This window comes from Megalopta genalis, chromosome 4, assembly GCF_051020955.1.
Source record: "Megalopta genalis isolate 19385.01 chromosome 4, iyMegGena1_principal, whole genome shotgun sequence".
NCBI classification, from domain to species: domain Eukaryota; kingdom Metazoa; phylum Arthropoda; class Insecta; order Hymenoptera; family Halictidae; genus Megalopta; species Megalopta genalis.
In genome coordinates this window covers 30623819-30641411 of record NC_135016.1, presented here as the reverse complement: position 1 = coordinate 30641411, position 17593 = coordinate 30623819, and the positions used below count along the sequence as shown (strand labels likewise).

The window sequence follows — 17593 nt, the reverse complement described above, 5'->3', positions numbered from 1 at the left end:
TTTTAATGATTACGGCGGATGTTACGATTCGTTTCCAATAATTTCACAAGTCGCTCGGTTTACAAGCTATTCTCAGTGAAACAAGTGATAATCGGAGGGTGCTAGATCTGGGGAGTACGGTGGATGCGACAGAATTTCCCAGCCTAGCTCTGCGATTTTCTGACGAGTCGCCAAAGCAGCGTGTGGTCTGGCATTATCATCGGTAGCCATGTTTTCACGATCGCGTCTCACTTAATAATGACATGAGACATCTTTGTTTCAGTTTATTTAGGAGAGTACATGTGTGTAAATGTAATGATAAGAGAGATAGTCATATATGTCTGAAATCAACATGTGCATATGGATTGAAACGAAGTGGCACTATCGGACAGAACTTTCCGGTAGACCTAATATATACATATCTTTATTTTGTTAAGTCTCAGGACTAGCAATTGAACTTGGTTACTAATTACTAATCAATTCATTCCGTTAATTCGTTCCTTTCTTTCTATATCTACGCTATACACCCTATCAACTCCGTCTATTACACACTTCTCTACTCTCTTTTACACGTCTTTTCCGCGTACTTTCTCATTTATTTTTCTTCCGAAGTCTTTCTAGCCACTCTAACGCCTAAATTAGTTACTATCGTCCATTTGAAACCGTTTCGTACCCATCTCCGATTGAAACGGACGGTCGCCTTTGTGGCAAAAACGCGCGACGACGAAGAAAGAGAGAATGAATATCGCGATGCGATTAAGTTACACTCGAAAACACGTTTCAAGTATCATTCAGGCCTCGAAAACACTGCGTCGATCTTGTGGAACTATGATCTCAAGGACCGGCATTCGTTAGTATTACAAGGCAAACGCAGAGTTGCGAAAGCCAGCGCGGTGTTGATAGCACTGCTGCTCTTATCAGATTATTAGAGTATTACATACCATGTGGCACTTGTGGTGCGATCGATAACATTATGCGTCGATCGTATATGTCCCGGGTCGCGGCGAGTCGAGCGTAAAACGAAGCAGAAACGAGACTCTCGGAACGCGATGCTCCTCGCCTCGAAACGAAATTCGCGTTCGAATGCAGGTGCTACCGCAGGCTGATAAATCCTACGGATCGAGAGTTAATCATCGGCCAGGCGAAGTGGGTCAATGACAAAATTACACAACGCCCCGGGCTCGCAAGCCCGCGCGTGCATTTATGGTCTTTGTTGGAACGCTCGCAATACGGACGAATACAGTGACTGTCACTTAAAATCGTACACCTAAGAATTCAGCCGATTTTCAGCCGATATTTAGTTCGATACTTCTTTATTTAATATGTAACAACAGTGGAACAAAGCTTTCGATAATCATTAGTAAATTAAATAACATACACTGTCGGTAATGCTGTGAAACCGGTGAATTCCCAATCGTGTGTTTTTTTAACCCCTTGCCATACTTCGACGAGTGTGACTCGTGATGAAGATTTCTAACAATAACCTGTTGATTATAAATGTTATTCAATTTTTTTTTAAAGTCGAGTAAATGTCGGAACACGATAAATATAAATTATCTTCTTCTTCTTCTAAAAAAGTGATTGGATTCAAAAAAGTTGTAATCATTGTAACAATGAAGATAATAGTACAACAGGTTTGTTTTCTGTGTCGTTTATGCGTTGCTTGGTCTGTTTTCAAAAAAAAAAAAAATAAAGAAAATGTGTGTGTGCGGTAAACTACATTAAAGTAAAATAGAAAAAGTTATAATGAAATATATCTGCCCTAAGGAAAATACGATTACATAATGTTACAAATAAAGAAAGTCTAAAGAAAGCTTTGCACAAGAAGAATGATAAAAAATAACACCCCAATTTTGTGAAAATTTAGTCAAATCAATTCGTCGGCGACTACAATGTATTGAAAATGCACATAAACATCCTAAAGTTATATAGTAAATATTATTGCAAATATGTACTGTATGATTTTTACCGACGAAATAGTTCTATTCGTAACATCGTTATGTATTAAATAAAGAAATATTGAACTACATGTCTATACAGGGTGTCCCGAAAATGTCTCGCAATCCGGAAATGGGAGGTTCCTGAGGTCGTTTGAAGCAACTTTTTCCCGTGCGAAAATTTTCTCCGTGGCTTCGTTTACGAGTTATTAACGAAAAACACTGACCAATAAAGAGGCGAGCTCGGCTGGCGCGCGGCGGCCCAGCCAACGAGTGCGCGGAGCTCAGTTCTGCTCATTGGCTCGGCAGTCTCGCGCCAAACGATCTCACTTCTGATTGGTCACTGTTTTTCGTTAATAACTCGTAAACGAAGCCGCGGATTGCATTTTCGCTAAGGAAAAAGTTGCTTCAAATGACCTCAGGAATCCCCTATTTTCGGGTTGCGAGACATTTTTGGGACACCCTGTATATGCGTTTTTGTAATTTCCCATAATTATCACGTTTTATAAGTGAAAATCGGCTGAATTCCTAGGTGTACGATTTTAAATGACAATCACTGTATATCGCTCTCTTGGAACCGGCGATATCTCCGTCGCCGTAGCTCTACGGTGCCTCCCGTTTTCATATCTTCGTTCTTCCAACAACGATATCAGGCCGCGGACGAGCCGAAGTTTGTCTTCGAGAAAGAACGCGATTCTTATTTGTCACGTTTTGGTGTCAATGGTTCACCGTAACGTGATTATCAGGCCTCGGATATTTATGCGAATTCACGTTTCCATGGACCGTTGATGTGTGGAAAGAAATGAGCACTTGTCTCGTGCGTGCCGAATTTTAGATTCTATGGATCTATCGTATAGATTCTATACGATCGTTTTTATTCATTGTTTTACGAATATCTGGCAGAGGCAAGAATTTCGTTGCCTCAACTAGATTTCCTATGATGAACGTAGGATAGTAACGCAACTACTTTTCGATAATAGAATTCTTCTATTTTAATTGATTTATAATCAAACGAAGTTGTTATTAACGCTAGAACTACCCTAGATGCGACTAATGCACATCTATGTAACAATGACAATATTGAATTTACTCGAAGTTCGTACTATTTCTATTGTAACTAGACTGCTGATCCTTATGCGAAATCAAAATTATTCGCATCAATTGCAAGACATAGCAATCTTGCTTGTATCTTAAATAATTTGAATAAGTTCGAATTAACATATCGAGATATTATTTTTTTTTAATTTCTTTTTAATTCTATGTTTCACCTATATATATATTTTCTATAAACGCATAAAATCCGTGGTCTAATTATAACATATGCTAAAACTCAAATTTATCTCAAAACTTTTCATAGAAACGTTTCCTATGATTTCAGTAACTGCAAAAGAAAATTTCAGAAAACTATCGTTTCGACTGGTTTGGTAACAAGGTCAAAATGAAACTCGATTGTTTTACTTCAGATCTTCAGAATGCAAACATCGACTTTCGATATGTATTTAAAAAACGCTCCTGCTTGTTAATAGAGTACATTTTTTAGTGTAAAAGAGAGGAAGATCAGCCCTTATGTAATGTAAGATTATCTCTAATTCGCTTCTTCCGAATGTGGCTTGTTTCCCAGACCTTTCCAGGCAAGAGGCACCTATTGGAACGAGCGAGATTGGGAAGAGCAGCGAGAGCGAGTAGAGAATAGAGATCGTTCTCGCTCTCGCTGCTTCTAAATCTCGGTCCCTCGCTCTCGCTCATTTTAAGAAGCGTCTCTCGCCTCGAAGGCCTGCTGCCTGTTTCACTCTCCGAATAACATTCTAATAGTACGATCACAGATGACCGTTAATCAAGATGAAATATATTCTGACAATTAAAGTTCTCTCTGTTCTACCGCGAGATTTAATGAACCGAAGCTCCGAATACGTAATTCAATTTTCAGGAATTTGAATGGACTTTGGATACGAGCATCTAAGAATGCCTGGTACGCCGACTGAGAACGTTAGAAATCGAAGATTACATTAACGATTACGTTAATGTGATGTAACAAGCATTGTTGTCGTTTGCTATTAACACCGTTTTAGGGCAACATTAACGAAAAAAACGTTATTCAAGTGTAACACGTTTATTTCGATGGAACTTTATACACGGGCAAAGTTTCTAAAAATAATCCGATGTAGCGTTCTTTTCGGAAATTATGTCTTCCAAGTATTTCGAACGGAGCTAAATAGTAGCTTCGTTGCACACACACGTAGCTAAGCTACGTGTAAACTTTGCCTAACTTGAAGAGTAATAGAATTAGTAATTTATAAAAAATGCTTCTCGGGAACCGTTGTACACAAATAAAGACTCAAATAAAGACACGAATAAAGAGAAATAGAAGAAACTTCGATTACAAAATATGTTTTGACTGAAAAATATACTGAAATAACGTAATAACGCAAATCCTGTCTTTCGCTCTGATATAGTTCAAATTCGTGAAAAAAAAGAATTGCATTAAGAGAAAAAACCTTGAATCCTCGAAAGAAAAGGATTGATGTACAGCTGACAGCTATAGTGGTGTGAATAATTATGAACTCGTAGTAACTTTTACATTTTTTGTGATATTTAAACAAAAACATAACAAAACATCGTGCTTGTATATTTTGATATTAGAAATAATAGAAAATATAAATATACAAATATGATATCTTGTTAAGTTTTCGATTAGATGTTGGTAACGACGTAAAAATTACTTTGAGTCTACAATTATGTGCGTATCACTGTATCTATTCGATTAAACAGATACACTCCTACCGACAATCCGCATTTAGCCCGTTCAAAACCCGTGAAAGCGCGTGCCCCGTATGAAACGCGTTCACCAGATTGCTGTTGCAATCTCCTTCAAAAGTGTACGCGTAGTTGTTGTAACATAGAATTGAGTTGTAACAAAATGATTCTTATATTTTTTAATTTTATCGCCGATGTTCATTTATTTGTTCAACTTAACCAGTTAGCTATTTCCGACGAGTATACTCGTCGCGAAGCGAGGGCATAATTTTGCGTTGCGACGAGTATACTCGTCGATATCGGCCAACTGGTTAACCAAATAAATAAATGATAGTAATAAAAGTAACGAACAAAACAGCCATTTCGTGACAACTTAATCGAAGGAACGGTATAACATCTTGTGCGTTACGACGATTATACTCGCGTCGAAAACAACTATGTAACTAGTTAACAGGCCCTCGGCAGGCAGAGTGTTAGGTAACAATCGAATCGGCGGCAATGCAGACACGTGCGATTGCACGTCGTACACGTGGTCGTGCGCGCCGATTTCTCGGAAACAGTTTCAAAGCTCACGGCCGCCCCCCTCCCCACGCTCCGTCCGTTGGCCCACGTGTGCCGATTTTCGCGCGTCCGTTCTCCCCCGTCACTCTTGTTCTCGCCCCTCTCCTCGGCAAGACCGCGCCGAGAGACCGTCATCGCCATCGTGCAGCAGCGCGCACGGCATGTGCGCGAGCAGTACGAGCTTATCGACCTTGGTCCCACGCGGCCATTGGCCGGGACCAAAGGAAGCCGCCGATGACGATTGGCCTGTGCTCGCTCTCCTATCTTTGCCCGCGGTACTACAGCCAGCCCGTGTGCATGTGTGCACGTGTGCGGCCACGTACCGAGGAATCTGGCAGCAAAATTTCGGCACCGTGGGGATTCGGGCTCTGCATCGTCGACCTTGTGCGGCCATTGACCGCCGATCTCGCTCCTCGAGTCGCTAACAACGCAACTAACTCTGTCTTGCGATCGAATTAGCCTCCTTATCTGTTTCACGAGGCTGCGCGCTCGCCTTCCGTTAACTCGCCTGCAATCCAGAAAGAGAGGAGGGACCTCGTGTTTTCTCGATCGTTAGATCATGCCAGCGTTAGGCCAAGCAACGTTCGACCACCTATGATTATGCAAAGCAGAATTTTTTTTGGAGTCCACCCGACAGTCGAATTAATCGGCTACTCGTGTTTTCCATTCGTTGCTGTATGGTGTCGCAGGCGAAATGAATTCGTTAACACGCTTTGGACGAAGCAATTTAGGTAATCACGCGGGGACTGGATGCTTCGGATTCATCGAACCGATCACCGTTTCGAATCTATAGGATTCGCCAGGTTTTAACGACGTTTGGTTTCAGGTTAAAATTTAGTTTTTATTTGACAGACAACTGTGCAAAATTGTGCGCACGAGTTGCAAAATACAGGACGCGCACGTAGAGATTTATTTTACATCTCGAATCATTTTAATCAACTGATAATCGTCGCACAGAATTCTCAGATTTTTAAAATGATTTTACTGTTTTATATTTGTTCTACCCGTTTTTGTCATAAATGAATACAAGTAAATAAATAATTCAGGGAATGAATAAAATTTTCGCCTATGTTAAAACTGATCGTAACCACAGAATTCGTAGATAACAATCCATCTCCAAATTATATATACCTTGTATTATATTATGAGAATAATCAAATCTGCTTTAATCGCTTTTATTTTGTTCGCGCGAATATTGGAGATCGTAAAATTGTTCAATTACCTTATTAAGATCTTAACAAATTTGATTAAAGATAGATTCACTCGTCGACGTTGGCTTCAGGCTCGAAAGTTCTGTGATCGATTTAATCGGAATTCAAATGATCGGGGTTTGTTCGATCGTTATTTGGATTCCGAAATAGTTGTTAATTATGAAATGACGACGAATAGTAAAAATGGGTCGCGAAAGGTTTAAGGATGTGAACGAGTGCCGCTTCCGGGTGCGATGTACAGTACGTTAGACGTGCTCGGAGTAATAGAATCATTGTACCGAATAGAAAAGGAAACGATGACCATCGTAGGAAACTGAAAACCCTAGCCCATAAAACTGTTCGCCAGCTGGCCTTGGGGCATGAATAGATTGCCGCCGATGAGTGCAATGAATAACATAAATTGCTGCTCGATTACACGGCTAATGGAGATTGTTAAATGATCCTCGCCATTTGTTGCCTGCTGCTTGCCAGACATTTTTTACGCACATTGGAACTTTGACCGTATAAAGCCTTTCCTACTCGTGAGCAATCTCGATTAAATAATTTTCTAACGTGAAATGGAAAAATATTAATCACCGGACTACGTGCAAATAAAGTGTTAAAAGTGAAACTGTTCATATGCAGAAGTATAAGATTTTACTTCAACTTTGGAAATATGATTTCAAGAATCGATGATTGCTAATACGTTAAAATTATCTGTATAAAATTACATCGGAAGAATAGCTTAAAAGTATGCAGATTTAATTTAACCCTTTGCACTTGGAAGAGATTTTGCAAAAATTGTGATTTCGTTGTACAGAAACGAATCGAAATAAAAATCATTATGCTGCTGAGAAATTTATAGGCACTATTTAAATAAAAGATTTTGCGTTTTTATTTATGTATTTTACGCGATTACCTTACATTCTGAAGAAAAATAATAATTAGAAAGAGACACCACTTTGGCATAAATATATTGCGTCGCCGTGTCGTCGACATCCGAGTGCAAAGGGTTAAAACTTGTAACTAGATCGCGTATCTCTTCGTGCATCTGTGCGGTTGCTTATAGCATTTATTGCCCTACTCAGGGGATACAACGAAATTGTATATTTCATATTTTACATTTCATAATTAACACTATGCCGTCCGGTGGCACCACGCTGGGTGTCATGCAAAAACTATCTGTTGTATGCCGGTGGTACCACTTTGGTGCCATTCGAAAAAACTGAAATAACATTTGAACTATATTTCTTGGGTGTTAAAAGGCAGCAAACTAACTATAGCATTGTGCTTATTTAACTAAGAACTAAGTACGAAAATTCTTGGATGACATATCTTAATTTTTGGAATTTATATTACCGCCATCTTCGAAATTTTTGTTTAAATCTAAAATTTCCAAGCTATTACGCCGGCGTCAAACGAAAGAATCATACCTAAGATCTGCGGACGGCATAGTGTTAATAAAAAAAAAGCTACGGTCAAGAAAAGTATACTCGTCAGAAACGGCTATTAAACATGATTTATCTGTTGTATGCCGGTGGTACCACTTTGGTGCCATTTGAAAAAACTGAAATAACATTTGAACTATATTTCTTGGGTGTTAAAAGGCAGCAAACTGACTATAGCATTGTGCTTATTTAAGTAAGAATTAAGTACGAAAATTCTTGAACGACATATCTTAATTTTAGGAATTTGTATTACCGCAATCTTCGAAATTTCTTTTAAAATCTAAAATTTCCAAGCTATTATGCCGGCGTCAAACGAAAGAATCATATCTAAGATCTGCGGACGGCATAGTGTTAATATATTAAGTTTAGACAAAATTATGCGCAAATAGATCTTTTTTCAATAAATTAGGCAATTTTTGTGCCGCTTTCTACGAAAGCGTTCTCGTATCAAAAAGTACAGTAATGTCTCCCTAATTGACGCTCAGATTGTGCAGAAAAATGGATAATTTGGGAAGACGGAGATACGATTATTCGAGTCTTGCGGCTTGTTTTTATAATTGTCGACAATTCGTAACTATAAAAATGAACCGCAAGGATCGAATAATCGTATCTCCTCTTCCTAAATTGTCCATTTTTGTGTACAATCCGAGCGTCAAAGCTATTATGCTGGCGTCAAACGAAAGAATCATACCTAAGATCTGCGGACGGCATAGTGTTAAAACTATCGGTCGGAGTATCGGTGAATGAGATGAAATAAAATGGCGCAACAATTTTGAGCAGACGGCATTTAAAATATTCCTCGGGCAGGAGAGTTTACGTCACTGGCTAATGACCGAGGACACGTCCACCATTTTTTTTTCGGGAACCACGTAACCGTGGCACATCCGCGTATTATTCCTGTTGCGCCGGGCTACAATAAAGGATGCGGGAATGCCACGCACGTTTCCGGGTCCCGGACCGGCTACGAGTCGTTCGCATAAGCAACAGCATAAACCGCGGCCAGTGTACGCAAAACGCCTACACACCTACACGCGACTGGGTCGTTGGCCCCTGCACACCACGTCTAGGATGTATATTTGGCTCGGATACCTGTAACGATACACACCGCGCTATATTTGGCAACTTGCAGATGCTCGAGTTCTCCTATTTCTGCATCGAACAAGACACAATTATTCGTGAAGCCATTAACACGTTGACTGCCGCATCACCCGTATTCGGGTGACAGCAAAAGTTCTCATCAGGCCACGTCACCCGTAATTCGGGTGACGCTGATTTGACTACTTACAAAGGATTTCCGAAAATATTTCGACAATGGTTTATAAAAAAAAAATTCGCAGTGTATAACATTAAAACATTCTCCGCAAAGTTGAGGTTGATCAGGACAGCTTGGACAAAAAGTTGTTGGTTTTTTCAGATTTGCTCGTGCCTCTGATCGGTCCATTTCGTATCTTTTATTTGAACTGTAGCTTCCTCGGTATCATCAACATTTCTTTCTTCTTCCATGACCAATTCTCGTAAAATCTCGTCAATAGTATCTTCATAACATTCATTATCACTAAGATTGTATTTATCAGTATCCGAATCAGAATCTGACGATGTAATTCTATTTATGCTTTTCCTTCCGGGCAATCCGATCTCTTTCAATTATTGAAAAAAATAAGGGCAGAGATTTTAAGTTATACCATTCGGTACTCGGCAAAGATTCCAACTGTTCATGCAGGAACAGAAACAGACATGAATTAACAGCGCACGCTTCCTATAGCGGCACGGGTGGCCTGTAGGAGATTTTGTTGTAAACACGCGTGGCAGTCAACGTGTTAACGTGCAATCATTTTCATCCGTAGGTGTTTATTCCAGAACGGTAAATCAATTTTTCACCTCGTTTTCATATGATCGCGAAAAATACGTTGACGTCATTCGATTCCATTGTGACAGAAGCCGTATGTGTATGCATAGAAAATAAAACGTAGCCGCGAATTTAATCGAGCTTATTCGGTTTGAAACTGTTCTTCTTTGTTGATTGAATGGTTGAACACATTTGCAAGTTATACGATTTGTCGTTTATCCGCTAGCAATTTAAAATTCTCCGTACATTTTCTTTTTTAGATTATTTGCTTAATATTCACCGTTGTACAGGAGATGCGAACAAAATCACTCTTTTCATGTCTGTAGTCTGTGTTACACATCGATCTACGAAAACGACAATTACGAGAAACATGAAAAGAATTATTCGAAAGGACTAGATATCGAACATTTCAGTTAACTCAACCGCTAAATATTTTAATTATGCATAATATGCTGGTAAATGCTCGGTATAGTTAACCTAGTCGCGTTTCTGAGGCTATCGAATGAAAGAATTAAAAAACGAGATTATTTATTCTTGCATAGGAATAAAAATGTTCTATGTAGCGAACATTCCTTTGACCACGTTGCAGTCGTTTCACCGTGTTCAGATAACGAAGCTTCATTTGCGTACACATGGAGGCCACCTTCGTACAAGGGTTACCAATTCTGTTATCCACGTTGCAGTTGTGTTTCCCTATCATGTTCAGATAACGTAGCTTCATTTGCGTACACATGGAGGCCGACTCCGCGGAAGGGTTGCCAGTTGCCTTTTCCCGACGAATCCTCGGAATATCAAGGAGCCCCGAAGAACTCGATACGCTTTAGTTAGGCGAGCCATCCCGAAAGGCAGGTGGTTTCGGCCACCTGGCCGGGCGCTCCTCCGGTGTCCTTTTTTTTCTTTCGCTGCTTGATTTCCTTATACGGAGGATATCGTGTTGTTGCGTCTCCTCGCATCTTCCTCAATTCGTGAATAGCACAGGCCAGTGACAAGGCTTCCGAGGAGTTTGCCCGGTGTTCCAGTAACACGATAGACTGCTTCCTCCGAATTACATCATGCCCGCTTAATTATTTCAGGTGTACGGCGTTGAATGCCTTAGCACGGTAGACGCCGGCGTCGGTCACACATGGATCACACTAATTTCTCAATAGTTTTCAAAATTAATTTTTGCCGCAATGTATATTCGAACGAACTGAATTTGACTAGGACCTTTAGAACACGAAAGAGAGCTAAAATTGGATCTACCATAGCAAATTTTTAATTTGCTAGGTCCAGTTCCATCGATTATATTACTTCGGGTTTCTTGGATTTTTAGGGGTTGTTTTTCGGAACGTTGTTAACACGTTCCGTGCCGAGCTTTTTTTACTCGAATCTTCACACTTTGATATTTTACTAAAACTTGATGTATTACGTGCAATTATTAATTCTCGTACACATAACAACGTAACAAAAACTTATCAACACCCATTCTTGCGGTGGAAATTGATTCTTCGGTTCTAAATTTCTTGTAAACAATTTGTTCAGTTCACTAAGTAAACATGCAAGCGTGTACCATCGATGGTACACGTGGCACGGAACGTGTTAATGCGATGAACGTCGCGTTGGTCCCATATAGGAGACAATAATTTTTGCACTGAGTTCTGAGATTCATTTTTGTAGCTGTACGAAGAATTGCATTTTACGCGCATTCGATTTTCACTTGAGAAAATTGGTCTAAAATCTATATAGCTAAGAGATTAAGGATCCGCTTAAGGATACGTTAACCAATTCTGGAAAGGAATTACTATTAACTTCAAGTTCAATGATGTCGAAGAAGATGCACGCGTTGATGATCTCTGCTCGCTACTTCAACGTAAATATGCCCGCTACATACTTCATAGTAGAATGTATTTATACGCTTCGTTCTTATCGTTTATCGCAGTTCCAACATGAACGTACCCTTGGATCAGCGTTTCTTAACGCATTGGCCCTGCCAACCCTCGTAAACTCCTCGGAATTATTTGCACATAGAATTCTAGGCTAATGTCCCATTTGTTTTTATTCATCACCTTGAATCAGCAATGTTTTTCCCTTTTAGAATATCACATTCCAAAGAGATACGACGAAACGAGACGAAACCTTTTAGAATTGGAAATAACTGACTTTACCCGTCTGTCATCGCCTGTCTAATCGTATATCAAGATCTTAACAAATTTGAATTGTAAACATTTGATCTTCGGTATCATTGTAAACAATTATGTTGGGTCGAATGACAAGAGAAGGTTTCAACATATAGCACTAGATTGGTACAGTTTATGTCTGCGACAGTAGAATATTTTATTTGTACGTACTACAAACGGGTGTTATCTCGAAATCGCCAACAATTATTTCACCGACAATGTTTTCAGTGATGACGCATTTCACCGGTAATTGCTTAAATACCGACACGTTGAAATCACCGACAAATGTTTACGTCGACTCTCGTTTCATCGGACAAAGACATCGAAATAGAGACAATAATGATACGTTTATATTGGTACTTTATTAATCGGCATTTTTATTAATTGTCATACGTTAAACGCCGATTTTAACCCGAGAAAGATAACCTACGTCGCAGAGGCGCCTGCGAAGACTGTTGATTTTTGTTAATTTTTCATAGAGGTCTAGTGATTTAAGTTTAAAATTACTTAAAATGTAAAAAAATATAATATAAATGCATTTTATTTTTACAATAATGCCAAACCTTTAAAATGACTAGATTAACTTAAATAAATATCCATTGTTAGTATAAAATTGACGCCTTAGAAAAGCATGCGCCTCTGAAGCGTATGGTTATCTTTTACGTACGTTGTCATATGGTTATCTTTCTAGGGTTAACGAAGGTACAGTAATTTAAGCCGACACTTGTGCATACAAAATACATGTTTCTTAACGTTAATTAGGTGATTATTATAAATTACATATTAATTGCACTTGCGAGAAAGAACTATTAACCATTTTATTAATTTTAAATCGAATCATGAAGATACATTTTATTTGCTAATGCTTCAAGGAAATTCATTTCTATGTAAGTTTCACCATTTTGTAGTATTTTTTTAAATTCTTTCTTCCTTTCATCTTTTCTTCTTCTTCTTCTTCTTCTTCTTCTTCTTCTTCGTGGTGATTCACCATTTAATGGCTGTTCTAATATATTGTCGGCAACGACTACGTTTCTTATACACGAAGTGTCGATAATAACATTTGTCGGTGAAACGAGAGTCGGCGTAAACACTAGCCGGTGATTTCAACGTGTCGGTATGTAAACAATGCCGGTGAAATGCGGTGTCGCTGAAATCGCGTCGATGAAAACATTGTCGGTGAAATAATTGTTGGCGATTTCAAGGTAACCTACGATAGACTCCTTCCGTCTAATTACAACATTCCTCTTTATTAATTAAAATGTACAGTAAATCGTAACAAGGATGGTACGAATATTTGATTTGTTCATTTCCGCTTAGAAATGCGCTCGGCGAGCAATGCAGGATGCGATCTATGCTGGAGACTTCAACGCATGGAGAGGCTTGTAGTGCCATACCAACTGCAACATCACTTACTATTATATTTAGTTGGCTCTTGGGCACGCCAAACGTGTTCGCGAATTCTAATCTTTCTTATTAACCGCTTCGCTCTCACACGGACGTGTTTTGTCACGCGACACCGATACTGTACGTGTAAGGTTACAGACGAGATATTTCGCGACGTCGTGCCGCTTGTGCGGTGCCACGGACGTGTTATCCCGCGACGCGGGATGTTTTTGTCGCTAAACTTTTCCAAATTCTGATGAAGCACGCGTGTTTACTTGCTGCGAAACCGCACGAACGGTATCGCGTCGCGGAATAACACGTCCCTGGCACCGCACAAGCGGCATTATGTCGCGAGATATCTCGCCTGTGATCTTATATGAACGGTATCGGCGTCGCGACGTAACACGTCAGCAAATGCGGAGCGGTTAACTTTACAAATAAAAGAATAAAATAAATAAAATAACTTTACAATTAAAAGAAACTGAAATCGACTCCAAATGATAATCGAATATTCTTCGTAAGAGAATAACTTGTGAACCGAGCGACTTGTGAAATTATTGGAAACGAATCGTAACATCCGCCGTAATCATTAAAAAAAAATTTTTGGAATGGATATGACAATGACATACAGACAGCTAATGTTTTTGCGTTATTATTGACACAAAAATGGTAAATAAAAGATCGAAACCAATTGTTCTTACTTTGTGTATCGATCACGAAGGAGTCCAACTTTGGGCAGTTCGATCGAATAGAATAAAGCGTATTAAAAACGTTCCTTTTTTTGACACAATCTGTCTTAGAATTATACATATAATTATAGTTCATATAAATTATACAACAGGGAAGTAATTAGTAGCGGTCTCACAAACCGACAATAGTAATCGAAAGTTAAATAACTAACTATTTATGCTTTGGGTCCAAACGGACCCGAGTCTCTCCCGTCGAGTATTAATAAGAATCACCGAATATATATATTAGGTCTACCGGAAAGTTCTGTCCGATAGTGTCACTTCAAGTTTCAATCCATATGCACATGTTGACTTGAGACATATATGACCCGGGTAATTAAGATTTAAAACAATGAAAGTATTCCAAGAACTTAAAAACATCTACGTATTATTTTCAACTCACTTAAGTTATCAAAGAAAGAAAGAAATTTCAACCTGAGTCGTTTTTGTTGCAATTGTCGAAGATCATTATTATTTTCTATAAAGATCCGCGGTCTACCAACTTTAAGTTGGTAAAGTCTACCACTTTTTACCTTATACACCTGATTTTATAGTCGCAACGATTAGATCTACTTCGATGTGCACAATTTCTTATAACAAAAGGCAATTCGTATGTCCAGTAAGATGTGTAAGATGTAAGAGTGGTACTACGGTCCAAGTTAAAACTAATCGATAACGCACAGATTTTATAAATTGTGCGGTAAAACCCCATCAAAATCCTGAATCGATATTATCAGACAAATGGTTGAACAACTACAAGAAATTATGACTTCGCGCAAGATTTTGATTATTATACTTTTCTTAATTGCCTCTTATACTCCAAAGATTTTCAAAACTTATATTAGGTCTACCGGAAAGTTCTGTCCGATAGTGTCACTTCAAGTTTCAATCCATATGCACATGTTGATTTGAGACATATATGACTATCTCTCTTTATCATTGCATTTACACACATGTACTCTCCTAAATAAACTGAAACAAAGATGTCTCATGTCATTATTAAGTGAGACACGATCGTGAAAACATGGCTACCGATGGTAATGCCGGACCATATGCTGCTTTGGCGACTCGTCAGAAAATCGCAGAGCTAGGCTGGGAAATTCTGTCGCATCCGCCATACTCCCCAGACCTAGCACCCTCCGATTATCACTTGTTTCCCTCTTTGCAAAACTTTTTACAGGAAAAAAAATTCAAAACTGAAGCTGATGTCAACCAAGCACTAGTCGAGTTCTTCGCCTCTAAAAATAAATCATTTTTTAAAAATGGCATTCACAAGTTGCCATCACGCTGGCAAGAAGTCATAAGTAACGATGGAAAGTATATTCTACGATAAATATTATTAAATGTATGAAAATTGTGTTATATTTCAATTCAAAAACAGACAGAACTTTCCGGTAGACCTAATATATATATAATAAACGTTGATTACGAGGAACATTGGAAATTCTGTAAAACGCGAGCGTCCCGAAGCCTGCGCGTAAGAACGCGCGCACGGTATCGTATTACGCGCACGTTACACTTGCACACGTGAATCGTAGATTACGGAAGATCGTGTTCGAAGATGACCTAGATATCCAGCGGACTGCAAGAAAGGGCATCGACGTCAAGCTGGCATGCCCGGGTTCTTTATGCTCTCCCGGAGAGGGAAATAGAGAACGGAGTGGAAAAAAAGGGTTCGGCGGTCACCACTTCCTTTGCACGCCAAAATTCCCGCGGTCCCACGGGGACCGATGAAAGCCGTGAGAAAAAAAGGAGCCGGGTCGAAATAGAAACATGCGACCACGGAAAGTCGGCCGTTTCGTGGAAAACACCGGCCCCTCGTCCGATTCTACCGAATATGTAATCGGTTCGTCCACTTTTTGTATTAGCTTGTTCTTCTTCTGGTGTACTGTTAGACGTAATCGCCGCGATAGACGGGATACGTTTAACCCTTGATTACCGGTTACCGCCCCATTCTCGAGTAATTTAATTACGGTAAGACTGAACTGGCTTTTAGAAGCTGGATCAAAGGATTTTTTTCTTTCCTTCGAGAAGTAGTTCGCAATCCCGTGTTACGTGCGCGACGTAGTTTCAGGATAGTTTATCGATTTAGCGTTAACTCAGTTGACAGGATACTCGGAAGTTTTATGTTCTTACGAATTTTCAGTTTGTGATGTTTTATTTTGTGCTATTTTATTTTATATAAGATCGCGGATATTTATGCGTTTACGACAAAAACAAGTGAGAGCAAAAACACTAGAATTAAAAAATATTGTGCAAGAAACAATGTACATTCGCTATAATTGCGAGTAGTATTGGCAATCCTTTAATAAATTATGCACAATTAATGTTCTTGGATTCGAATTTTTTAATTATCGGAATTGTAAGATTTCGATTTTAATTTCTTATCTCATGGGAGCTTATTTTTATATTTTATATTGTACTATATTATAGTTTTTGGACAATATTGTCATACTTCTTGAATATACAAACAATTGCTTGTTCGCGAGCCACGATAAGCAGCTTCTTTATAAACAATATTTTTTATTCTTTCAGCATTACTTTCCTCGCGCAATGCATAAATGGAAATATGCGAAATATAATGTTTCAACTAATTGTATATGTATAATACTACAATAAATTGTAGTATAATATAGTATAATACTACAATAAATTGAAGTATTTTGGAAACATCATGAATTTATAACAAAAACGAGTACATCGAGCGCAAAACAAAAAAATTGTGTGAAGAATTTTAAAGTACTATTGCATTGTTTTTCTCTAAATTAAACTTATTCGGACATGGAACAAATGTCCAATCAAATATATTATTTTTAAAAGTACATTCTTTCGGACAAATAAATAAAACATTTTATTTTCGAAAATACATGCATGATCTATGATAAAATATTTATTTACTATTTGCCATTTAAAATACTATTTGATTCAACTCTGGAAACCGGCCTTGTTCTCGAATCTGAATGATCTAGCTAACGAGCCATCGTTTTCGCTTATGTTTCAGGAGTAACGTTCAAGGCACACAGATTAATCCTCGCAGCATGCAGCAAGCATTTTCAAGAACTCTTCGAAGGAATGCCTCCTTCTCCCGCGGGACTGATCGTTATTCTCGACGGGACGAGTGCCCACAATATGGCGTCCCTTCTCGAGTTCATGTACCGTGGAGAAGTACACGTGTCCCAGGAATCCCTCAGCTCTTTCCTCAAAGCGGCCGAATGCCTCCAAGTATGCGACATAATTCTTCTCTGAAATAATTGCCCTACATAGCAGTCACGTGTGTTCAGAGACGAATCTGCTATTCCGCGTTCTTCCATGAACGCCTAAATTTATTTTTGGCCGCGATCAATGACGACACTCGAAATCTCGAAACTCATCAAAAAGTTTCGGCTAATTTTGTGACTCGAAACTCCCGTCAACCCAGGTAAATAATAATTTAGTACAAATAAATTACGAGAACATTGTGATATATGAATTTATGTCTTTATTTATTGCTACGATTTCACCCGTTATATTATATTATTTATTTTTTGTCTATTACAATCGTTTATATTTCTATATACAGAAAACAATAAATTACAGCTACATTCAATTGTCATTTAGTTATATTCAATAAA

The 17593-nt window shown here is 38.7% G+C and overlaps 1 protein-coding gene across 4 annotated transcripts in view; it reads left to right on the top strand.

Annotated features, from left to right (window-relative positions):
* The window catches only part of chinmo (Chronologically inappropriate morphogenesis), a 116405-nt gene that overhangs the window by 50388 nt on the left and 48424 nt on the right, over positions 1–17593 (top strand). For all 4 annotated transcript variants that reach the window (XM_033466925.2, XM_033466923.2, XM_033466927.2 and 1 more), the window contains exon 3: positions 16984–17204. In XM_033466925.2, the coding sequence (XP_033322816.2) occupies positions 16984–17204 (221 nt within the window). The remainder of the gene's footprint in view (positions 1–16983; positions 17205–17593) is intronic.